General features: G+C 40.2%; 1 protein-coding gene across 3 annotated transcripts in view; it reads left to right on the top strand.

Moving 5' to 3' along the window:
• SI (sucrase-isomaltase) overlaps positions 1–26,444 on the top strand; it is a 342,643-nt gene that overhangs the window by 104,071 nt on the left and 212,128 nt on the right. For all 3 annotated transcript variants that reach the window (XM_077488042.1, XM_077488044.1, XM_077488043.1), the window contains 5 exons: positions 1,428–1,582; positions 3,594–3,678; positions 4,542–4,598; positions 6,475–6,599; positions 22,430–22,518. In XM_077488042.1, the coding sequence (XP_077344168.1) occupies positions 1,428–1,582; positions 3,594–3,678; positions 4,542–4,598; positions 6,475–6,599; positions 22,430–22,518 (511 nt within the window). The remainder of the gene's footprint in view (positions 1–1,427; positions 1,583–3,593; positions 3,679–4,541; positions 4,599–6,474; positions 6,600–22,429; positions 22,519–26,444) is intronic.

A 26,444-nucleotide genomic window follows, 5' to 3' on the forward strand; every position in this document is an offset into this window, starting at 1 on the left:
GAAATGAAACAAAACTATTTTTTTCTTTCTGCACATGTCTAAATTCAGCTCCTAGCCTATAACAGAGTTAACTACTTTCATTCAAATAATATGCAGGGACTGGAAATAGTTGACCGTGCTTACAGCAAATTTTCATAGCTCTGAAACTCAGAAACATAATGGATATATTATACTTACCTCCTGACTTCCTTTGTAAAAAATAATTCTTGTTCTCCTTTAAAGTAATATTAAACCTAACAGCAAACATCTTTTTGGCTTATCAATACTTATGCCGCTTACACACGACCGGACATTCCGGCAAACTAGGTTCGACAGAATCAGTCCGTCAGACAAACTGATAGTGTGTGGGCTAATCCAAACTTTTTTCATTAAAAAAATCAGACGGACCTAGAAATAGAACATGTTTCAAATCTGTCCAATGGACTCAATTCATATTGGGAAAACTGTTTGTCTGTTTGCTGGTCCGACGGACCAAATATGATGCAAGGGAAGCTATTGGCTACTGGCTATTGACCTTTTTTAGTCCTGTATTACGTCATCACATTCAGAACGAATGGACTTTTGAACGGACTTAGTCCGTTCGTGTGTGGCCAAGTCCATTCATTCAGAAAGTCCATTGGAACTCCGCTGAAAGTCTGTCGGAAAGACTGTCTGACCTAGTCTGCTGGAAAGTCCGGTTCTGTGTACACAGCATTAGATGTGATGCCCATATAAGTGCTGTATTCGTTTATTTTTTAGGGTTTCTTTCTTCTGTTTTCATCTGATGATCCAGTCAACAGAAATGCTCACTTGCAGTTACATGGATGAGGTGGATCATTTAACACTGGCAGGGGTGCTTAAAATGATCAGCTTTTATTAATATATGTAAAATTGTTATCCCAAAAGGAAAAACATTGTTTGCTGTAACTGACAATAAAATGTTAGTTGGAGTTCAGCTTCAATGTGCATTTAAATCTGCTTGTACTTCTAACACCACCTTCCCCCCAGATTGACAATGCTGCTGTCCAAAGGTGCCCCTGTGCTCTTTCATCCAGAGTGGTGGCTGTATAATACAGGAGGTGTGTTATTGGACAGATCACAAGGTGAAAACAGAGGGGAAAAGAATACAGCCGTTATATCTAATGATTGGCAAGCTTCAATATATTAAGTTTTTGGTTTAATACGGCTTTAAGGACCTGGATGACCTCTGTATTGACCTCTATTCATTTGTATTACTAAGCAGCCATTGCCTTTTATTTGTAACTGTTCATTCATTTTACTTTATTTTAACCACTAAGATTTGGTACCTGTAGCAATAGCGTAATTTTTGTTTTAAACTGTATGTTTCTCTTCATTTCACTACTGAGCACTGTATTACGTATATGTCAATTTGCTTTAATTGTATTATGATTTTGGATTTTTTAATTAAGCTAGTTTTGGTATTTCAGCCACAAGACCCTGCTTATTATGGTGCTGATTCTCTTCTTGTGAACACATCAAGACATTACTTAAACATCCGCTACACCCTGCTACCATACCTTTACACACTGTTCTACAAAGCTCACACTAGAGGAGAAACGGTGGTGAGGCCTCTGCTCCATGAGTAAGTCTTTCAAAAACTTCTTGAGCATTGTTTTAACTTTCAAGAACTTTAGATATTGCTAAAAGAGCAATATACCTTTGAATGACCATTCTGTAAATATATACGAATACATTTTTTATCTGCTGAATACTAAATATGAAAATTTCCTCTCCCACCAAAACTCACAATTATATGATTAAAGTGTCCAGTATTTCTTTAGTACCCTGGAAAAGCAAGAGCAAGTTACAGAAAGCACTGTTTATTTACACTGGAAGACCCCTTTCCCACTGGGATGGGAGCGGTGTAGGCGGTAAAATGGCACTATTTTTAGCGCCGCTTTACCGTCGTTTTTATGACGATATTCATGAAAGTGTTAAAACCACCGCAAAGTGCTGCTGCAGCAGTGCTTTGCTTGCAGTATAGGCTGCCCCATTGATTTCAATGGACAGGAGCGGTGAAGGAGCGGTATACACACCGCTCCTTCACCGCTTCAAATATGCTGCTAGCAGGACTTTTTTTACCATCCTGCCAGCGCACCGCTACAGTGTGAAAGCCCTCAGGGCTTTCACATTGGAGAGACAGCAGCGGCTGTTTCAGGTCGGTTTGCAGGCGCTATGTTTAGTGAAATAGCGCCTGTAAAACGACCCAGTGTGAAAGGGGTCGAAGGATGGCCTTGGATTCAGGGTTTTTTGTATTTCTGTATTACTGACCTACAAGAAATAATGTGCAAAGCCCTCAAACATTATGTTAAGCTTACCTGTAGGTAAAAATAAAAGCAGAGGGTTTACTACCACTTTAAGTGAGCATTTAGAGAGCTTCTGGGTAGAGCGAGAGAGAAAGAATGGACCTTGTATACTTAAGCCAGGGGTGTCCAAACTTTTTTCAAAGAGGGCCAGATTTGATGAAGTGAAAATGCGTGAGGCCAACCATTTTGTCTGAAAATCTTTGAAACATTAAAATTCAGTCTAAGTGTGTTCGTTCGAGCACTAATACACTGCCCAACAAGAATTCTCTTGCCTTTGTGGCTGTGTGTGAGTAAAGAGATGAGCTAAGGCGTATTATTTGGATATACTGTATTTATTGGCGTATAATACGTCCCTTCACTTTAATAAGGGTCGGTGGCCATCTGCAGACCCCCAATTGCCATGAATGCAGCACCCACCATTGCTAGGAACGCAGCACCCATCATTGCCAGGAATGCAGCACCCACCATTGCCAGGAATGCAGCACCCACCATTACCAGGAATGCAGCACCCATCATTGCCAGGAATGCACTCACCATTGCCAGAAATGCAGCTCCACCATTGCCAGGAATTAAGCACCAACCATTGCCAGGAATGCACTCACCATTACCATCAGTGCAGTCTTGGAGGGCACATGGGGGGGGGGGGGGCAGGACAAGCGCCAAAGATATCCTACAGGAGAATCTCCTGTTTATACATCGGCCTCTTTAAGAGTAAGTCCCGCCTCCTTTGATGGACAGAACAGTCATCCAATGGCATCGCCAGAGACTTCCTATTACAGAGGCTGCCGTGTAAACAGGAAATACTAATCCTGTGCACACAGCACTCCTCCTCCCTCCGAGGCAGCTAGCCTATATATATTTTGTGGCCATGGTGCTGGGAGATCGTCGGGGGGCCACAAAAGATATACATTTTTTGATAACCAGTCGGGCCGGACTTTGGACATGCCTGACTTAAGCAATATCAGGGAGAATATAAAAAATGTTGTGTTGTATTACTTTATTCTGTTCTAGCAATAAAAAAATGTGTGAAAAAAAAAAGCTCTGGTCAAGTATAAACTGCCTTCTTTAGGCATTTCTGTGCTAAGTGTTAAAGTGTATTAAAGTACATCTTTGGTATATTACCTGCCATGAAGCACACTGTCCACTGCTGTGAAAGTCCTGGATTGTCTAAAGTGCCCCAAGTACTTACACGGGGCAAGTTATAGTCATGTCATTGGTACAGCTGTACATACGTAGCATGAACCTTACAGAGCTACTAAACCTGCCTTAACCTTTGTCTTTTTTCAGATTTTATTCTGATAGAGAAACATGGGCAATAGATCAACAATTTCTTTGGGGACCCGGTCTTCTAATTACACCTATTCTTTATTCGGTATGTCAGACTTTGCTTGCTAAAAGTTACATATAGCCATTGAACATCATTTTCTATTTCAGTGATATCTGAGAGCTCCTATGTTAAATTAACTCATACATGAGCAAAGTACAACTGAAAGCCCTTGTACACACGGTCGGAGATTCCGACAACCAAATCCGTCAGTCCGACGGATTTTGTCCGACGGATTTTGTCCGAAACTGTTGCATACACACGGTCGGACAAAGTTGTCGGAAAATCCGATGTGATTACGTTATTTTGTTACGACAGGGCTAGTAGCCAATAGCTTTGGTGTAGGAATTTGATCTGAGCATGCGTGGCACTTTGTCCGATCGGAATTCTCTACACATGATCGGAGTATGTCCGCACGGAGCATTTTGACGGAAAATTTTACCAGCAAGTTGGAAAACTTGGTCCGTCGGATACTCCGACGGCAACAGTCCAATGTAGACCACACACAGTCAGAATATCCGACAAAATGGTCCGATAAGACATATTCCGTCGGAATCTCCGACCGTGTGTACAAGGGCAAAGACAATTAGAAGCACTGCACTATATAGAAACTGTAAACCTGTGCAAAGTACAACTGAACACAAAGACAATTTTTTGTGCTATACCTGTATGATCTGTTCAGAAATGCAAGAAAATATTATCACTAAGACAGATTTAACTATTTATACTCACATTGCTTATTGGCATTGTAGTAATTTACTGATGTCCCTTGCTGACTCATGAGGACCCTAACTACACATGCAATTTGGTGCAATATAATACGCATAACTAAATCATGTTTGAAAATAGTATATTTTGCAAAGCTAAACCATATATCTCTTAATCTGCATTTTTATTGTTTGCTAATTTAGGGCTCAGAACAGGCTGATGCTTACATCCCTGATGCTGTTTGGTATGACTATGAGACGGTAAACAAACATTTATTTACTCATTTGCATTACATTACATTGGTAATCCATAGTCTCCTGCATAGAATATAATATTTTATATAGCACTGGTAATAGCTGTCCTAATAGCACACCCATGTACAGTGTTGTATTTGTATATATATACAGTGTTGAAGTTTTGTTCATTTTTTCAGTAATCATAAAATGACCCTATCGAAATGTAAACACAAAAATATAAATCCCTTGATGTGGAAGCCATATGTGCTTTCTTTTTAAACTGTTTTCCTTTTTATTCAGTTGGTTATGCAGTAAGGCTGTATAATAAGTAATAAATAAATTATATGGCATTTTTTTTTGTAACTGAAAGTAAAATATTACTACCTTAAGTGACTAAAATGAATCCTAGGAGTAACATTCTGTGTATTTCCCTTATTTACTAGTCTACTAGAGACTTACTAGTATCCACACGTTATAGAGGAGGTCCACCTAAAAAAAAAATTAAAAAAATATTAAAAGCCAGCAGCTACAAATACTGCAGCTGCTGACTTTTAATAAATGGACACTTACCTGTCCCGGGGTCCAGCGATGTCAGCAGCCGAAGCCGCTGCCATCCTCGGTGAGGGAATCAGGAAGTGAAGCGTTGCAGCTTCAATTCCCGGTTCCCTACTGTGCATGTGCGAGTCGCGCTGTGCGTCTTAACTGGTCCCCGCTATCTCCTGGGACCTGTGCGTCCCTGAGGAAGATACACCACACGTAGGGGAGGGGCCAGGATGGATTGAGAGGCAGTATACTTGGAAATACAAGCCATACCCATACTGTTTTCAGTATCTATTAGGCTCTATGAAGTACAGTGCACTGACACACCTTATACATGTGAGTACCCCGGTGGGGGAGCGGTTTTTAACTTGTATGTAATAACATTTTAAAATGATATTGCACATAAGATCAGCTTTTTTCCTTTTTCATGCACCTTTTGAATACTGCATTGAGGAAACTACTGATCCAGGGAAACAGCTGAGAAACCCATAGTGGTTTATATGCGTGATTTGACCTAGTGTAAAAGCTAGTCACACGCTCCAAGGTGAGCTCATTACCATAAGGGGTTTCTGGATTTCACCTATGCATGATTCAGAATTACGGCTGGATGTATATAGGAACTATCATATGGTGTATGCACTTGCACTTCTTATATATATATATATATATATATATATATATATATATATATATATATATATATATATATACATATATATATATATATATATATATATATATATATATACACATACTTTTTTATTTATTTATTTACTTTTTGCAATTTTGTTGTCACATTGGTATGCATTAAGCACTTTCTGTTTTTATTTTAATTTGTGTTATATGTATATGGAGGTTTATATATTTTAATCAAATGTATTGAGTGTGGTTCTGGCACTATTTTCACTTTTTTTCCAGTTGTGTGTTTACATTCGTGTGCGCATTATTTGCTTGCCACAGCTGTACCAGCTGTGGCATATACCCTATACCTGTACCAGCTGTGTGTTCATTATTTATGCACTTTATTACTCACCTGTGCATCTATAATTATAGATCAAGACATGGATTATTAGGTATAGGACCTATCTAGCGCAGCATATGTTATATTTATTTTAGGTATCTGGGGGGAGGGTTCCCGAAAAGCGGAGGCTCAATTTTTGTGTGAACCTCCTCTTTAACCTAGGTCCCTCATGTACTGAACCAGTTTTGATGATGATTTAATTGTACTTTAGTCATATACATTCTCATGGTAGTTTTTGCCAATTTTGTGCACATTTTTTCTATTTCTATGGCCAAAGTGATATTGAAAAGAAGTTATACTTGAATATACTGTCCATATAATAACATCATCTTTTCACAGGGCGCAAAATCCTCATTTAGAAAGCAGCGCGTGTCTATGTATCTCCCAGCAGACAAAATTGGTCTTCACCTCCGAGGAGGCTACATATTCCCCACTCAACAACCAGCTCGCACTACAGAATACAGGTATGAAAAACAAGCTTGATTGGCACGTGGTGGCTATTATTGGCACCACATTCAAGCAATAACACTCCTATTACTTAATTCAGTGACTGTCAGATGCAATCATCATCTGTGCTAATTGTGCACCTGCAAGAGAAAGGCCTCAGACCAGCTTGCTCTGCCAGTCTGTCTGTTATGTATCCTCATATAACTTTCCTCTGGACTCATTCTATCATTTTAATCACAGACTATTGTTGTCATTCTGTGGCCAAATTCAATTGCTTAATGCTCTCATCTGTTTAGAAAAGAAAGTACATAATGTAACTTAAATTTCAGATATGAGAGAACAAATGCTGGATGGATTATTTTTAACAGAAAATGCTGTACCTTTTGTTGAACTCAGTTTGTACCATCTGTAGTCATTAAGTTAGCAATACTATTTTTCTTTATTTTTTATTTTTTTTCAGAGAATAAACAACATTGTAGTCGTTATGTTCTATGCATGCTGATATTAACAACAAATTGTAGCATAGATTCAATATATTGGAGTTGATTTATAAAACAGTTAGAAACTAAATCTTTTGCCATCAGTGGCCACTTAGGCCTCATGCACATGGGGAGTATATAACCATACACCCATTGAAGGCCATGTTTACCCTCAGGAGAATGCACAGGTGTTTTGTCCAGACAGTCCAATTGCTGTCAATTGGGACACATCAGCTGCATGGACACAGCCACTTCACCCAATGTTCATATGTGTGTGTGTGGGTTCACGGCACCAAACTCACCCACACAGATGTCACATTGGAAGCAGTGGCAGTGTCTATGCAGCCACTTCACCCCACTTGACAGCAATGAGACCTCCTGCATGGGGATGCATGGGACACCTGTGCATTGCCATGCAAATAAACAAAGTCCTACACAGGTGGATGGTTATGTATGCCCCATGGGAACAAAGCCTTACTTCCAGGCCTCAGATTAACTGACATGGACAATGAAAAAAAAAATATTGTCATAATTTTAACAGGAACAAAGCAAATCATGTGCCATTCAGCATCCATGATTGGTTAGCTTGGACATCAAAGTCACAAATGTTATCGTGGTTTAAAAACATTATTTTTTTCCTTTCTTTACATCACTTTTCCAAACATATTGGGTTGCATTCTATAACTTGTGACTGTTTTTGTGTTGCCTAGAGACAGAGGTATCTTTCAGATATTTCTGTTAAATGCTTCTCAGTGGGAATAAATACTGATTACCCATTGTCCCTAGTTTTAACTTGTATATGACCCGTTTCTTTCCCACCTATAAACATCTCTTTGCTGTTTCTTTGCAACAAGATGCAATGCACTAAGGGAACAGTAAAAGAGACAGATGTTACCAATTACTATACAGATGGAATGTATGGTTAGTATCGATTAAAGTAAATTTATAGTATTTTTATAATAATATAATTTGTGTAATATATATATATATATATATATATAATATATATATCACAAAAGTGAGTACACCCCTCACATTTTTGTAAATATATATCGTTTCATGTGACAACACTGAAGAAATGACACTTTGCTACAATGTAAAGTAGTGAGTGTACAGCTTGTATAACAGTGTAAATTTGCTGTGCCCTCAAACAATCTCAACACACAGCCGTTAATGTTTGAACCGCTGGCAACAAAAGTGAGTACATCCCTAAGTGAAAATGTCCAAATTGGGCCCAATTAGCCATTTTCACTCCCCGGTATCATGTGACTTAGTGTTACAAGGTCTCAGGTGTGAATGAGGGGTGTGGTAAATTTGGTGTTATCGCTCTCACTCTCTCATACTGGTAACTGGAAGTTCAGCATGGCACCTCATTGCAAAGAACTCTCTGAGGATTTGAAAAAAAAGAATTGTTGCTCTACATAAAGTTGGCCTAAGCTATAAGAAGTTTGCACGACCCTGAAACTAAGCTGCAGCATGGTGACCAAAACCATACAGCGGTTTAACAGGTTCCACTCATGACAGGCCTCAGCATGTTCAACCAAAGAAGTGAAGTGCACATGCTCAGCATCATATACAGAGGTTGTCTTTGGCAAATAGATGTATGAGTGCTGTCAGCATTGCTGCAGAGTTTGAAGAGGTGGGGGGTCAGCCTGTCAGTGCTCAGACTATACGCCACACACTGCATCAAATTGGTCTGCATGGCTGTCGTCCCAGAAGGAAGCCTCTTATAAAGATGATGCACAAGAAAGCCATGCAAACACGGCCAAAGACAAGCAGACTAAGGACATGGATTACTGATATCATGTCCTGTGGTCTGATGAGATCAAGATAAACTTATTTGGTTCAGATGGTGTCAATCGTGTGTGGTGGCAACCAAGTGAGGACTACAAAGACAAGTGTGTTTTACAGTGAAGCATGGTGGTGGGAGTGTCATGATCTGGGGCTGCATGAGTGCTGCCAGCACAGAGAAGTTACAGTTCATTGAGGGTACCATGAATACCAACATGTACTGTGACATACTGAAGCATAGCATGATCCCCTCCCTTCGGAGACTGGGCCACAGGGCAGTATTCCAACATGATAACAAAACCCAAACACACCCTCAAGATGACCACTGCCTTGCTAAAGAACCTGAGGGTAAAGGTGGTGGACTGGACAAGCATGTCTTCAGACCTTAACCTTATTGAGCATCTGCGGGGCATCCTCAAATGGAATGCACAAGGAGGAGCACAAGGTCTCTAACATCCACCAGCTCCGTGTTGTCTTATGGAGGAATGGAGGAATGGAAAATGACTCCAGTGGCAACCTGTGAAGCTCTGGTGAACTTCATACCCAAGAGGGTTAAGGCAGTGCTGGAAAATAATGGTGGCCACACAAAATATTGACACTTTGGGCCACCCAATTTGGACATTTTTACTTAGGGGTGTACTCACTTTTGTTGCCAGTGGTTTAGACATTAATGGCTGTGTGTTGAGTTATTTTGAGGGGACAGCAAATTTACACTGTTTTACAAACTGTACACTCTCTACTTGCATTCCACCACTGTGAAGGGCTCCAAGACAACAGGAAGGGGCCTACTGCAGAACATGTGAAAGGGTCCCACTGCAGGACCATAAAGATCAACCCTACAATGGAAGTAAAAGGCCCAAAGTTCAGTGGGTAGGGCCCCGGACAGGGGTCAGGGGGTCCTTTGTGGTTTCTTGCACTGGAGTCCTAAAGGTTCTAGTTACACCTCTGGACTCAGATTTGTATAATCAGCACCACTCTCTCATATGCCACACTATGGGACTGTAACTTTTTTTTTAAAGGCTTTTACCACCACAAAACTAATTGTAATGTAGCTGTCCGGCCAGCATTTCCTGGGGGGCCCCTTCCGCTTCCTTCCTTTCCCCTCCCTACCCTTCCTGCCATCCACTTCTCTCACCCCCCCTTTTTTTTCCTCCTTTCCCTCCCACACCCCTGACCATTAGTGGCTATCTTGCCCCCTAACATGGGCTTCGGACCCCCCAACAATCCCATTGCTGGGGAATTGAAAGCCACCACAATAGAGCATACCCTATTTTACTTCCTACCTGTTACCATCTTTTTTTATGTTCTCGTATGGGCATATGCCCATCTGCGTTGTTACAGTTTTGTTATAATTCACCAACCTACTTGTAACAGATTCAGTACTTAAGTGACAAAAATGTTGTTCTCTTTTATTTATTTTTTGGTACTTGTCTGTTTTAGACCATTGCATCTACCTCTGCTGGATGGTTTTTGTCCTGTCCTACATATCTTTGAATAAAATATTATATGGAAAAAAAGCCTTCAATGAACCACAGTGCATATATGTGGTTACACATGTTGTAGGGTGGTTCTTTGACTAAAAATGGGTCAGATACATTTTGTGTGTTGAATCTTGCTAAGAACCCATAGAAAATGAATATGTAGACACAGTGTTTGCTTGCACATTGCAATGCACATTTCATGCACAGTTATATTTTTAGACTGGAAGTGAACTATTCATACCTATACGTTGCAGCTCAACATGTGGATGAATAGGTGTGAATGGGCACTCAGTGTTCTCTAGTTTGCATCCAGTCTAAATTGTAACTATCAGTCTTATGCTTGAAATGGATTTGGTGAAGTATGTGGTTCCTATGCCATGAGTAAAATGTAAATCTACTGTAAAAATTAGCATATAATATTCAGTGTTTCACTTTTATGTGTAAATTTTTCCTAAATGACCCAAGTGATAGTGTGTAAAAAGAACTTAAAAGATGATTCAGACTTATTCCAAATTCAGCCCCATTAGTTAGTAGAATGCTAATGCATCTTATCAGTAATTATGTTAAAAGGATAATTCTCTTACAGCTGTATAAAATATTGCTTTAAGTATTCAAATGGACGTAACATTATGCATTATGTCAACATCTCAGCATTACACAGTGACTTTCATGCAAAAGATGGTTTCCAAGCAGACTGATATTAATCATCCCCAGAGGTCTGTTAGGCATTTGCAAATGAAAAAAATACCTAATGGGCAAAAAAGAAGAAAGGTTTTCTCTTTGTATCGGTGTTGCTTGTGCAGCTGAACTTGATCCAGGCATAATCCCAAAACACAACAATAAAAGAAATGTTACGTGTCAAGTCTGACATTTGGTCAGAGTTAAATGTCTCCAAGAAAGGTGAACAGTTTTATTATCCTGTCATAGACTGGAAAAAAAAAACATTTTACAGTTCATGAAAAGATAAGAATTAGGTATGATCCTATAAAACATTGGTTTGGTAATTGGAAGATTTGGAAGTTGTCTTAGGAATTTTCCACTCCCGTAACTACTAAACACTCATAAAACGGAAGGTTTTGTTACAAATAATATTGTCTTTTCTTACCTGGAAAAAATATATAACATTACTGTCAAACTTGTTAGGAGTTACAGTATATGTGTAAATAGTCTTCAAAAAATCTACTGTTCTGTTAGGGTTTTTAAAATGTATATATACCTAAATAAAATGTACATTAAGCAATATAGCAACCTATACAGTAGTTATATAATTCAATTTAAAATTCTTAAATACCAGTATTATATGTTATTAGCCTAATTATTTGCACACAAATTGGTCTGTATACATATTAGGTTCAGTAAATGATTTTGCTCTATATTATTTACTATTTAACTGTTATTACATGATTTACCCTAAGCACGTGATGGTAAAAAAAAAAAAAAAAACATAGAAACTTTTTGCTAGAGAAATGTGATGGCTGCCATTGCTGAAGTTTAATTCTACCAATGCTAGTGACCTGGCTTTCATGGTGGCTATCTTGCTTCAGTGCTTTAAAGTTGAACTAACCTTGTACTAAAAGTGCTTAGTATGATTTTTCATCATGTGCATTAGATGCTGCAGCAAATCAGATAGAGCCCAATTTATTAATGGACTGGTGGGCATCCCGCAACATCTAGCCTATCCTCCCTAGACTGCCTGTCTCTGAACCTCCTCTTTTTTTTTTTTTTCTCTTTTTTTTTTTTTTTAAAGCCACATCAGCGAATCATAAAGCGAGACTAGAATCAACTTTACGTTCATCGCTGTCTCTTGTTTAATTTCACATCATTGTAGCTATGGTTTATTTACTCCCACCCCTTTTTTTTTTTTTTTTTTTTTTTTTTAAATTTCATGTATCACTTTATTTCTTTATCATAAAAAAGTATACCCCTTTTTTTTTTTCTACTCCCATCCTATTCTAATTATTTACCCTCTATCCCGAAAGCTCCCCCCCCTGAACCCCACCATGTCAGTAGTGTTCCTCTCCTAGATGTCTTCCTCTAATACCTATCTTTTTGGTCTCAGCTGTGCTACATAGCTCCATTCCTGTTTAAACTCTTTCCATCCTTTCCATTTTCTTTCGAGTGCTGCTCTTTCATCTTCGTCATTCATGCATAAACTTTCACAGTTAAATATTCCCTCTACTGCGTCTACCCATTCCCATATCGTTGGGCATTCAGCCTCGTACCACTTCCTAGGAATCAGTTTTTTTGCGGCGTTTAAGAGATGTGGCATAATTGTGTCTTGGTATTGTTTAACTCCCCCCTCAGTCCCATGGAAAAGCACTATCCAGGGATCCGGTTTTATAATTGTTTTAGTTATTTCTTTTATCCTTTGGAGGATCTCATCCCAATATATCTTAATTTTTGCACATCCCCACCATAGGTGTGTCATTGTTCCTATGGCTTTACATCCACGCCAACACTCAGCCGTTGTTCCTTGTTGATATTTAGCTATTTTATCTGGAGTGTTGTACCACCGCGAGATGAGTTTATAATTCATCTCGGCTGTCCCATTGTCTACTGCCGAACTATGTGTTATATTCAATATTTTGTTTATCGTCTCTTTATCTTTTTGTGACCCTAATTCCTGTTCCCATTTTTTTATGTATGGCGGTATCTCCCTCTGGCTGGCCCGTATCAACAGCTCATATAGCCTTGATATTGTGCCCTTAACTTTATCTGTCTTGCAGAGTTGCTCTAACCCCGTGAATTCATTTTCAACTCTACCTGGCTGAGGTAATCTTTGTATAAAATGTACCAGTTGGAGATATCGCCATCTATCTTTCACCATAAAACCAGTGTGTACTAATTCTTCAAATGAAATAAGTTTCCCGTTTTTAACCCTTTCATGACTAAGCCTATTTTTGGAATTTGGTGTTTACAAGTTAAAATCCATATTTTTTGCTAGAAAATTACTTGGAACCCCCAAACATTATATATATTTTTTTAGCAGAGGCTCTAGAGAATAAAACGGCGATTGTTGCAATATTTTATGTCACACGGTATTTGCGCAGTGGTGTTTTAAACGCAACTTTTTGGGAAAAGGGACACTTTCATGAATAAAAAAAAAACAAAACAGTAAAATTAGCCCAATATTTTTGCGTAATGTGAAAGATAATGTTACGCCGAGTAAATAGATACCAAACATGTCACACTTTATAATTGCGCGCACTTGTAGATTGACGACAAAGTACGGTACCTAAAAATCTCAATAGGCGACGCTTTAAAAATTTTTTACGGTTACCAGGTTAGCGTTACAGAGGAGGTCTACTGCTAGAATTATTGCTCTCGCTCTGACGATCGCGGCGATACCTCACATGTGTGATTTGAACACCGTTTACATACGCGGGCGCGACTTCCGTATGCGTTTTCTTTGCTTCGTGAGCTCGCGGGGACGGCGGGCGCTTTGAAAATTTTTTTTTCATTTTTTTATTTATTTTATTTATTTTAAAACGACTAAATTGTTTTAAAAAAAAAAATAAAAATTTGATCACTTTTATTGCTGTCACAAGGAATGTAAACATCCCTTGTGACAGTAATAGGTGGTGACAGGTACTCTTTATGGAGGGATCGGGGGTCTAAAAGACCCCCCACCCCTCCTTTACACTTCAATGTATTCAGATCGCCGAAAACGGCGATTCTGAATACCGGATATTTTTTTAAAACCGGCGCCATTGGCAGCCGAGTAAACGGGAAGTGACGTCATGACGTCGCTTCCGTGTTTACGATGAGGAGACTGGAACGAAGCCGATTACGGCTTCGTTCCAGTTCCTCCGCAGCAGCCGGAGGCGTCGGACAGGGAATCGGTGCTCCCGATCGAGCGGGAGCACCGGTAACAGCGGCGAGAGGCGGCGGGAGGGGGGGACGTCCCCTCCCGCTCCTCCGGCATAACAGCCGAGCGGCTTTTAGCCGCATCGGTTGTTATGGCTGGAAAGCCAATCGCCCGCTGTAAAAAACGGTACCGGGATGATGCCTGCAGGTGCGGGCATCATCCCGGTATACCCCCCGGAAGCCGAGTACGCAGATCTGCGTACGCTCGGCGGGAAGGGGTTAATTATATCGTTTAATTGTGACCCTTCTTTTTTAATCCATTTCCCACCTATCTCCCTTTTCCCTGGGGGAAAGTATTCATTATCTTTTAAAGCTATCATCAGTGAGTTGTAGTGTCCATTTAATCTTTTATATACCCCGTCCCAAATCTTAAGTGCAATCCGTGTCAACTCATTTGTGTTTATATCCAGTGGCCTGTATTTCGGGGGATTCCATATTATCTCCCTAAGTTGTGCCTTACTATATATACCTTCGAGATTTACCCACCTTTTTTCATTCCCTTTTCCCCTTACCCATTCTACTATTCTAGATAATAAGACGGCTTGGTAATAATAATACAGATCAGGGACAGCCAGTCCCCCATTCCTTTTCTCCTGTTTTAATATCCTATGGGAGATCCTGGGTTTTTTATTATTCCATATGTATTTACTCATTAATGAATTTAATTTTAAAAAATAATTAGAGGGTATCTTAATCGGCAACATCTGAAATTTATATAATATTTTGGGAAGGATGAACATTTTAAATACATTTATTCGGCCAAGCCAAGATATAGATCCGTTAGTTACCTTCCTAAATTCTGCTTTGATTTCATTAAGTAATGGGATATAGTTCAAGTGGAACATCTTATCTAGCGTGCGTGCTAATTTTATTCCCAAGTATTTTAGTTCTTTTACCCACTTAAATTTACATTTTCCCTGAATTATTGTTCTTCCTGTTTGCTAACGTTTATATTAAGGATTTCCGATTTTATTTGATTGATTTTAAAATTCGATATTTTCCCATAGTCGTCAAGGGCCTCAATAACTTTTGGTAATGAACTTTTAGGGTTGCTGATATAAAATAGTACATCATCCGCGTATGCAGCGAGTTTATTTTCCTCCTGCCCCGCCCTAATTCCTTTTATTTCTGGATTATTTCTAATCGTCGAAAGTAAAGGTTCCAATGAAAGCACGAAGAGGAGGGGCGAGAGTGGACAGCCCTGTCTGGTCCCGTTCTCCATCTCAAAGGGAGGGGAGGGCAACCCATTGATATTTACAGTCGCAGAGGGATGTTGATACAGTGTTTTGATCCACTTGACCATCCTTGGACCGATACCCATTTTTTCTATTGTCTGAAACATAAATTCCCAATCAACCCTATCGAAGGCTTTTTGGGCATCTGTTGATAGTAGTAAAGCTGGGGGTTCCGTCTCCTCCCTTTGAGATAACAATAGTAGGGTTCTAACCCCATTATCTTTTCCCTCTCGGCCAGGCACAAACCCCACCTGGTCCGAATGTACCAGGAAATTCATGACTGTCTTCATTCTGTTCGCCAGTACCTTTTCAAGTAGTTTAGTATCTACATTTAAAAGTGAAATTGGTCTGAAACTGGCACACTTAGTTTCATCTTTCCCTTCCTTTAATATGACAGTGATAGAGGCAAACAGTGCCTCTCTACTTATGTCATATTTTTCCCCAATTCCGTTCATATATCTGCAAAGTTTCGGTACCAGGATTTCCTTAAACCTTTTATAATAGTAGATTGTTAGTCCATCAGGTCCTGGGCTCTTCCCCAAAGCTGAGTCTGCCAATGCCTTATTTATTTCTACTTCTGTTATAGGTCTTTCTAGATTTTCTTGATCTATTTCCCCTATCTGAGGAAGTCTTGCATTGTTGAGATATCTATCTATATCTTTTATGTCCCCCCCTTTTTTCTGCTTCTTATTTTTTATTGCATATAGTTTCTCGTAGTATGTTTTGAATGTTTCTGCAACCTCCTTTGACGTATACACCAAATCCCCGTGTTCTGTTTGTATTTTCTCAATGTAGTTAATAGCTTTTTTCTTTTGAAATCTATTGGCCAGATATTTAGTGGGTTTATTTCCTTCTTGGTATCTTATTTTCCTTAATTGATTAAGGTATTTTTTTGTTTCTTGTTCTCTTAGCCCATGTAGTTCTTCCCTTTTACTTAATAGATTTTGATATATCTTCTTATCCGCGATCCCCAATTTATGTTGTTGTTCTATCTTACGGATTTCCTCACTAAGTTTGTTAGTCCTTTCGGCCCGTTCTTTTTTTTTTTGTGAGCCTCTAGCTATCAAGATCCCACGGATATATGCCTTATGGGCATCCCACAGGACTTGCCCAGAGATGTCCTCGGTTTCATTTATTGAGAAATACTTTTCTAGTTCTCTACCTACAACTTCACCCCCCTCTTTATCTCGAATTAATTCCTCGTTTAACCGCCACCTAGTGGCTGATTTACTATATCCAGGGATCTGTATCTTAATTTTTATTGGAGCGTGATCTGATTGTGTTATTATTTCTATGCTTGTTTCCAATACTGTCTCAAGAGCTCTATATTCCACCAAAATATAGTCAATCCTGGAGTACGTCCCGTGCACGGGAGAAAAGAACGTATAGTCCAATTTATTGGGGTGTTGTGCTCTCCAGACATCCACTAGTTGATTCTTATTCAGGTCTTGAGTAATCTTTTTCAGTTGGACGTTGCTCCTTCCCCGTGCACGGGACGTACTATCTAGTTCAGGGTTCAGACAGAAGTTTAGATCTCCCATCAGGACCACATATCCACTTTTAAATTCCTTTAACTTAGTCAGAATTCTTTTCAGAAATATTATAGGGTTTTTGTTCGGGGCGTAGATGTTTGCTAGTGTATACTTTATGCTGCCTAGTTTACCTTTTAGAAATAGATATCTTCCCTCTGGGTCTGTTTCTCTTCCCTCTACAGTAAAACGGGTATTTTTCCCAAATCCTATTGCAACTCCTCTTGCTCTATTAGTAATCGTATCCCCATAATACCAACTTGGGTAGTCTTTAGAATAGAGCCTGATCCTTGACGTGTGTGGAATATGCGTCTCTTGCAGGAAAATCACATCAGCCTGATATTGTATCAGTTCTGCCAGAATTTTATGCCTTTTTTTTGCAGTATTGAGCCCCTTGACATTATAGGACAGAAAATTTAACTCCTTTTTTTTGTTATCCATATCTTATCTTTTTAACCCATTTACTTTCTTTTTCCCAGAGGATTCCACTACTGACATGTCCCCTACCTCTTATCCCCCATACCTCCTCCCCCCCGTCCCCGCACCCCCCACCCTTATCTCCCTCCCTTCCCCCGACCCCACACCCCCCACCTCTATCTCCCTCCCCTCCCTCGCCCTCCCAACCCCCCTCCCCATCCACCCTCCTCCCTCCCTTTGGGCACCAATCGGCCCTTGACTTGTAAATAGACCACATTTCTCTGGCCATCTCCAAGTCTTCAACGTTCTTGAGGTGGGGTTCTATATTTGGCCTCCTTGTCCTCCCTCTCTAGGTGTATCTATAGAAAGTGAGGGAGTTACTGGGCCCATCTCTTATCTAACCTTGTATTCATCTAATCTCCTCCCAGCGCCCCCCATCCCCCCCCCTCCAAAAACCCATCAACAGTTCTCTCATATTATTTCCTCATACCCCTCCGACCATCCCGGAATAGCAGGGGTCTGAATTTCTAATTTATCGCAAAAGGCCCCTAGCTCCTCAGGGAAACTTAGTTTAGCCATTCTACCATCTTTGAATGCAAGCAAACATGCCGGAAATCCCCAACTGTATCTAATGTTCTGTACTCTCAGTAGTTCCAGCAGGGGTTTTAGAATGCGTTTTCTAGCCAAGGTTTCGGGTGCAAGGTCAGGGAATATTTGTATCTCAGTTTCTGCATATTTTAGGGGGGCTTTCCCCCTTAATTTTTTCCAGATTTCAGCTTTATCCTCGTAATGTTCAAATCTAATAATGATATCTCGGGGTCTCCCTGTTTCTTCTGGCTTTTTCTTCCCGACCCTGTGCACCCTCTCGATTCTAGGGAATGCCATTTCTCCTCGGTCTAATATAGGCCTAAATATTTCTTCTATAATCTCCCTTAGCTCCTCTCTTTTATTTTCAGGAACCGATCGTATTCTCAAGTTTTGTCTCCTATTTCTATTCTCTTGATCTTCCAATCGATAGAGGATTTTCCTCTGGTTGCGATATGCGACTTTAACTTGTTCCTGTGCTATATTTAATTCCTGAGCTTGTATGTTGATTCTTTCTTCTGCCTTCTCCACTCGTGTTAATAAGTGGCCCAGATCATTTCTTAACATGTTTATCTCTGATTTTATGGCGTTCTCCAGTTTTAAAAGCATCTCCCTCATCATCTCTTTTGTTAACCCTTGGTCATCCAGCCTTTGGTCTTCGCGTTTACTTAGTTCTGGTTCGCTCTCTGTTGTCATTCCGTCCCTAGAATGGTCTGAGGTCTCCTCTATTTGTTTATCCAGTCCCCTATTTTTCTCGGAGTTAGGGGGAATCTTTTCCTTCCCGTCATTCCTGGGGCTCGCCCCTTGCGTCATGTATTGTTTTATGGTACTTTCAGAAGTTAGGTTTTTGGGGGTCTTAGGGCCTCCCCCCTTAGTTTGCCTTGATGCTCTGCTCATAGTGCTTTTTTTTTTTTTTTTTATCTCCCTTGATCGTCTCCCCAGGTTGTTGGGCTTGTTATAGCCCACTCCCCTAATATGTCTACACGACTTATTTTACAGGGCGAGGTCTAATATTTTGGCTTAGCGAGCTTGTTGTCTCTCGAAGCAAAATGCTTCATCCGCCAGGCCAAATATTGATATGCCCTTAGGTATGATTTCCTAATATTGCAATGCCCAGAACAGCGATCAAGCCTCTTCAGTCCTGGCGTTGCTCGTCAAAGTCCTGTTGACTGTCCAGTCCTCCAAGTGGCGCTTTGTGTAATACCCCAGCGTTAAGCCACTCCTATGACCACTCAGGGGGTTTCCAGTAATTCACATTATACATACAGTTTAACAACCTGTTTGAATTTTTGGTCCCCGTCTATCCGTAAATTGAATATAATTCACGTTATAATCTATTGAAATATAGTATTTAGGACGATAGCCAGAGTTATCCTATACCAGGTATTATTTCTCTGAGTCTCTCTACCCAGTCCACCTGAAGGCCCTCCTGTGTACACCTCTTTTTTTTTTTTCAGGTGGAGGGAGGGAAATTTCCCCGCTGTTATATCCTGCCTATTTATTACCAATGGGTCATCAGTGTTTATTGATCTAAACGTTAGTGTTTATGCGTATAAACCCAGATGAAGTAGTAACACAGTAACAGCCATTGGAAACAGCCGTGCCTCCCCAGAGACCAAGTAGCGAGGCTCTCAGGCGAGACCTGTGTCTATGCTGTTTCTTGTTAGTTATTTCAATATCAACAGTTAAGTTAATTGATTCAGGTGTTAGTAGGACTTATATCTGTAAATGGGGACCTTACAGTGACTACAAAGCGTTAACCATTTCATGCATTGCTCCTCACAGATTTATGGTACTGTCCACCTGATAACCACATTCATCCCTCTCGAGGGTATCCTTGTTTGCTTCTTTACAACCGGCTAGATATCTTTCAGGGCGATTTTATCAGTCCACCCATTCCGTTTCTGGGCTGCAACCACGTTAATTAGCTTTAAATCAATGACACTTACTTCCGTGCCGGGATGTACCGGGGTAAGGGATAAATGCAGGGCAGTTTAAAACATTCCCTCCTACTACGTTTGAATGTCCAATCAACCGTTTATAGGCAACCACTGGTTAAATTGATATTGCATCTGTCCCATATTTTCATTCCAAAATAGTGACTGTGTTAAGGACTAGCACCAAGTCTATCATTCAAGCACAGTTCATACCGTGACCAGAGCAAGAGCAAACATATCAATCCAACTTATCTTATCTGCCTCCAAACGGTGTGTCCCTTGTGCTGGTCTCCTTCTGGGGTTCCGTAGCTACGTTGGTTGCTGTGCTTCTCCAGCGTAGCACAGCGTTGTATGGCAGAGGTGGAGAAGCTGAAGAGACTGCGGGGGGAGAGCGGGGGAGAGGAGAGCGAGGTCCGGGAGGCTTTCGGCCGGCGCTGCCACTTAATCTCGCCGGTAGCTAGATGGATGCCGGAGGGGTCCCATACGCAGGTTAGGCATGTCCGCCGGAGCCTCTCACCCTCCGGCCGTCTCCGCTTTTACCTCCGGGCGCTCTCTCCAGCGAGCCTCCTCCAAGCCCCTCCCTCCACACGTAGCGTCGCTACGTCATCCCAACCCTGCCCCAGATGTGATGTGAGTCCAGGTTCTATCCCCACTTGAACCTCCTCTTTCATTCACTGGATTTCAGTTCTCTCAATTATGGAAACACAGCATTACTTGTGGGCGTTACTTAGGGCGGTCTGCAAGCAGTCTGCCTAGGAATGCTCACTCCTCCAGACTAGCACCCGTCCATCAAAGCATTTTGATATTTGCATAACTTCTCCCAAAGGATAGGTTCACCTTTTTATAGAAAAAATAATAAATGCACATATTCTTGCAGAAAAAAAATGTGCTTTATTTTTTTTCTACAGTGGTCTGTAAAGCATTGCATCCGATATCAGTGGAACATGGGTGTAATGTCAGCCTTCTCCAGACAAGCCCCACGGCTTTCAGCTCATACTTCCATAAGGGCTGTCAGTTTGAAAGCTGCAGGGCTTGAGAATGAATTACAAGGGCATTAAGCACTGCGTAATACATTCAGAACTATACACCGTCTGCTGCAGTGGCAGACAGGCCTCACAGGAAACTGAATGAATGATATGGCTTTGTGAGCAGCCATGCTCTTTTCAAAAAGTGACAGCGGGTGCAGGGAGAAGATCCCCTGCCCACTGTCACAGGGTAATAGAATCGAATGGAGAAGTGGCAGGAGCTGGAACATGTTACATGTTCCACCCTAACTACAGGTGGAACATGTAAAGTTTTCCTTTAAAGTGGAGGGCTCTTGAGAGGAGTTCTGAGGCAGGGCACTGTAATGTTGTCAAGCTATGTGCAGAACCCTGACGGCTTCTCCCACCTGTGACATTAATGGGTCCAAAGTAAGGTATTCAATGAAAATGGAATGGTTTTATTTAAAAATGTAAGTAGCATGTGGATGAGGGGGAGTGAGGATTTTACCAGAACAAAATAAACACACAAAGAAGTTTTTTTGATCTTCCCTATCTTCCCTGACATTCTTGTTCCAGGTCAGTGAAAGTATTAAAGCTACTGGGTAAATGTAATAGCCAAGCAACTAGTATTTTCAAAAGGGAGTCAGATGTGGCAGCCATCATACTTCAGCAATAATCTATGAAACAGTCTTTCTATTAACATAACCTTACACATTAACAACTATATTCAACAAAGAGTACTTATTCTCAAGTGCAAATGATAATTCTTAACTATGCAAATACATAGTAAACCAGCCAAAAGATCCAGGTTGTACTGATCATACTACAGCAAGTGAAATGCTTTTTGTGTGTTATTGCACTTAAGAATTATTTCATGTGAATGAGCAGTCTTTCTTGTTCATATAGGGACACAGAAATTCAGAGACGATTGGGTTGTACTGTCACCTGCAGCATAACTTAGGCACTGGTAAAAAAAAAAAAAGCCAGCCCTGTATAACCCTTCCTACTTCCAGCATGCCTCATTTTTTTCCTAGTATCCTAAGAGGATGGCTTAGCTCTGCTTAGAAAAAGTCTAGCCATTTTTGTTAGTTATTTTTATTTCTTCAATCAATATTTTACTATATGCTGCTGAGCTGGTCCTTATACATAGCCAACTGGATTGGAGTATGCTCAGCAATAGCTTTGGGGGCCATGCCTGGACCTCTCTGGACTGGACAATTGTGGGGCTAGTTTGGAATGTGACCTTTGGGTATTGGGTTCTGGTTTGTGATACTTTCCAATGGTCTCTGAAATCCTGTGTCCCCAATAAACACCAAGAAATGGATTTTACAGTAAGTACAAAAATCTTATTTTATTTAATAAAAAATCCCAATATGTGCAATATTTTTTTTTACCAAAAACTATACAATATACATGCATTTATTTATTTCTGTTCATTACACTTAAAATCCTATTTATTCTTATTTAAATGCAATATTGCTTGATTAAATTGTTTTTAATATGCAAATAATATTAACACCTTTTTATTGTCAATTTGTTTTAGTCGTAAAAATCCTCTTGGCCTCATAGTTGCTTTGGATGATGCACAGCAAGCCAAAGGAGAATTTTTCTGGGATGATCTAGAATCGAGAGGTAGATGCAACAAATAGTTTAGTGTTCCTTATAGTTTCAGCAATAACGTTGCCTTTTTTATTTTTTATCTTATTGTGGTCAGAGAATACATTTATTAAATGCTTCATTGGTAATTTTAACGTAAAGTTGCCCTGAGGCTAGTTACCGGGATGGGAGTTCAGTTCGCAACAGAACACCTCAAACAGGCAAAAAGTTCTAGTGAACATGCAAACCCTATTAAAGTCTAATGGACACAGACATGAAAATTTAAAAGTGCTAATTTTAAAGGCTTAATGCATGTTATTGCCATAAAACGTGTATGGGGACCCAGGTACTGCCCTAGGGGACATGTATCAATGCAAAAGTTTTTAAAGCAATCATTCTTTCAGGAGCAGTGATTTTAATACTGCTTAAACTGAAATAAGAAAAATGAAATATGCATTTAAATATCATGCCCGGGGGTCCCCTTAGTCTGCCTGTAAAGCATCTCTGTGATGTGTAGAACAGTGCCACAGCAATAATGACATTTCTAAAGGATTAAACTTGCTTGCGGCTGTAATGTATTGCTGGCTTCTGGCAATATAGATGAAAAATCGATGAAAGAAACAGAGTGGGGTCCTCACCCTCAGTCCATACCAGGCCCTTTGGGTTGCCAACATTTAAAAAAAAAAATTCATAGAGTCCCCCCCCCCCAAAAGCCATACCAGACGCTTATCCAAGCATGTAACCTGGAGGTCAGGATAGGGGGGACAACGAGCCCCCCCCCCCACTGAACCATACCAGGCCACATGCCCTCAACATGGAGAGGTGGGTGCATGTTGATGGGGACAAGGGTCTCTTCTCAACAACCCTGGCCAATGGTTGGCGGGGTCTGTGGGTGGAAGGCTTATCGAAATCTGGAAGCCCCCTTTAACATTCCGATAAGCCCCCCTAAGCCTCACAGACCCCGACAACCACCGGCCAGGGTTGTCGAGAAGAGGCCCTTGCCCCCATCAAGTGCTTTGGGGGGGCACTCCAAAGCACCCTCCCTATGTTGAAGGCATATGGCCTGGTGTGATTCAGAACTGTTTTATATATACTACACTGACTGCACTATATACTCTGAACTGTATTATATATACTACACTGACTGCACTAGATACTCTAAAGTGTATTATATGTACTACTCTGACTGCACTATATACTCTGAACTGTATTATATATACTACACTGACTGGCTGCACACTATACTACCTTCCTAATCTCCAGTCATTCACTATATACGGCTGTAGCAGTTTTATATAGTTTTGGGCATGGACTTAGCCCCTGAGCCATGATTGGCCAAAGGCACCCTGCCTTTGGCCAATCATGGCTCTCACATCACATCGCGCTGTAATTGGTCAAAGCATGAAGGTCGGGTGCATGCTTTAGCCAATTAGCAGCTGTCAATGCACTGCAATATCACAATGCATTATGGGGCACTCCATGGCGAGCGAACTTCTATGAACGAACAGCTGATGTTCAAGCTCATTCCTATTGACTATGTACTGTATATACACAGTATATTAGAAATCAGATTACCAGATGGTAATAGTTAAGATTTCCTATAAACATACCAATGTTTAACTTAAAAGTATTAGTAAACAAAAAAGAAAAACACATGAAGTAGCTGACTCTTGCTGCTGCTGCTCCAGATACGCCTACAGTGAATGTCAACATATTTATAGAAAATTGCATTAGGCAAACATGCCATATATGTCAAATTGTGGGACATTTAAAATAAGCACAAGGTAAGGTATGTCTTTTCTATTGGCAGAAAACTCTGGTCAGGTTAGTTTAGTAGTTCAGACACTTGACCTTTGTAATCACTAACACCGCAGCCACACTGCAAGCAAATAACAACAGATTCTGTAAAAGGAAGGGATCCAGGTTTAGTCTTGCATTATGCTCCTGGTGCCAATCAAGATTTAGTGGTTCTCAAATTGGGGGTGCCATGCCACTGTGAGGGTCTGTTCTCACTTCTCTTGCCCCTAGAGGATGGGGCTATGTTATTCATTGATGGACTGACTGGGCACAAGTTTCTCTACATCTCTGATTGTGGGCTTATTGTTGCAAACACCAATCAATAAGAGCACAGTATGTCAGATGGGAGTAGCTGGCTGGATGCTATGAAACAATATCTCTGCCTTAGCTCACTGGTGGTGTATGTGTGGGAGGGAGACAGATCCGCTAGAATCTACAACATGGCCCTGAATATGAACCATTAGGATGAAGATGCTTCTATAGTTGATAAATGCAAGAGGTGAGCAAACATCCTATACATGGCAACACTCTGCTTTTTTTGTTCCCCTGACAACTTTGACTGGCAGCAAAGAATTTTGTTCAGTTAACATTTTTTACTGTTTATCCCATTTAGCACACTGGCCAAATACCACAGAATCTATGTAGAGTAGCTTAAGTTATTGACTGTCCCTTGAACAGGAAGGCCCCATTTCTGTGGGATTGCTTTAAATGTTGTCACAGGGGTGAGAAGGGGTACCAGATGATATCACAGGTGAAAAGAAGTACCTGATGGTGTCACAGGGTCACAGGGGTGAAAAGAGGTACCAGATGGTGTCACATGGGTGAGGATGTTTTTCAGATGGAGGAGGTTTTTCACTGGTATTAGATGGTGTCAGAGAGGTAATTGGCAATATCGGAGGTGTCACAATGGTTCATGATATACAGTATATGACTGATCCAAAACATTTGTAAGGGTGGGTTGGAAGGATTGGAAGTTCAACTGCTTTCAAAGGGACGGGGCATGACAGAAAAAGTGTGAGAACTGATTTATAATGATATTAGAAATAATATTGCCAATATTATTATCTGGCATCCACCATTCCATTTCTCTTTCCATACAATATTCTAAAACTTCCAACAGACATTCTTAAGGAGGAAATAACATTATTGGCTACAAGTGTTGTATTCATAATTTGTCATTACTATTATAGTACTGTCGGGGCTTGGGGTGACTTGGAGTGACTTGGAAGGAGGGAGTACCTGCACTCATTCTCTGAGGGAAAAAAAGCCATATGTACAGTATACACTTTTGTATTATTTGAGTTTTCAGTGCATTGCAGCCTGTTTTAATCAGGAATTATTTTATTTAACATATTTCATTAAACGGTTCAGATATCCTATATCCTTCCCCTCATTGCCCTTCCTCTAACTCCCAGTCCCAGTTAGAACAATAGGATAAGGTATAGTCATAAACATAATCATTATTTGTAGTGGAGTCCCATATGACTCTTCCTAAGTATTCATAATTGCATAAAAATTATTTTGTAAAAATTAATCAATAGAGTTAAAAATAAAATATTTTCAAATAGCTGTTTACAATACTGGCTATTACCTTTCTATTTGCTTGCCAGTTCATAAGACATTTTTGACTGATTACTTTAATAGTGCGGAGGAAGGCAGCTAAACATTTTCATCCACAAAGGGTATTTAAGCCTGTATAGTCTGCATGTAATTCAGTTTATGTATGTATGACACATTGCTTTTTTCACACTACAGAGCAGAATAATTAAATTGATTTACTTAAATGATACCCATACTGCATGATGGTAGCACAGTCTCACTAACTTTACAGGGAGGAAACCTGTAAGCTTCTTATTTAAATTCACTAGCATTCACCTAAGGTAGCTAGCTACGTTAGAATTTTAATATGTATAGCCTGCAAAAGAGGTCATATTAATAACATATAAATAAAATTTTTGCTTTAGTGTTCACTTTTGCATTTAGACATATGAATAAATTCACGGTGCAAAGTTGTTTTTTATAAGGAAAAAGCAGAAAAAGTTTTTAAAAAGGAACTGTTGAAAGAATTACAAAACCAAAACACAATACAATTTCCTTTCCTTTCCGTGAAGCATAAAAGTTTTTAATAAGCAGTTCCCTGTCTGAAAGTCGAAACATTGTGTGGC

The sequence above is a fragment of the Lithobates pipiens genome, unplaced genomic scaffold (assembly GCF_037356315.1).
Source record: "Lithobates pipiens isolate NorthernLeopardFrog02 unplaced genomic scaffold, aLitPip1_a1.2 Scaffold_18, whole genome shotgun sequence".
In the NCBI taxonomy this organism is placed as follows: domain Eukaryota; kingdom Metazoa; phylum Chordata; class Amphibia; order Anura; family Ranidae; genus Lithobates; species Lithobates pipiens.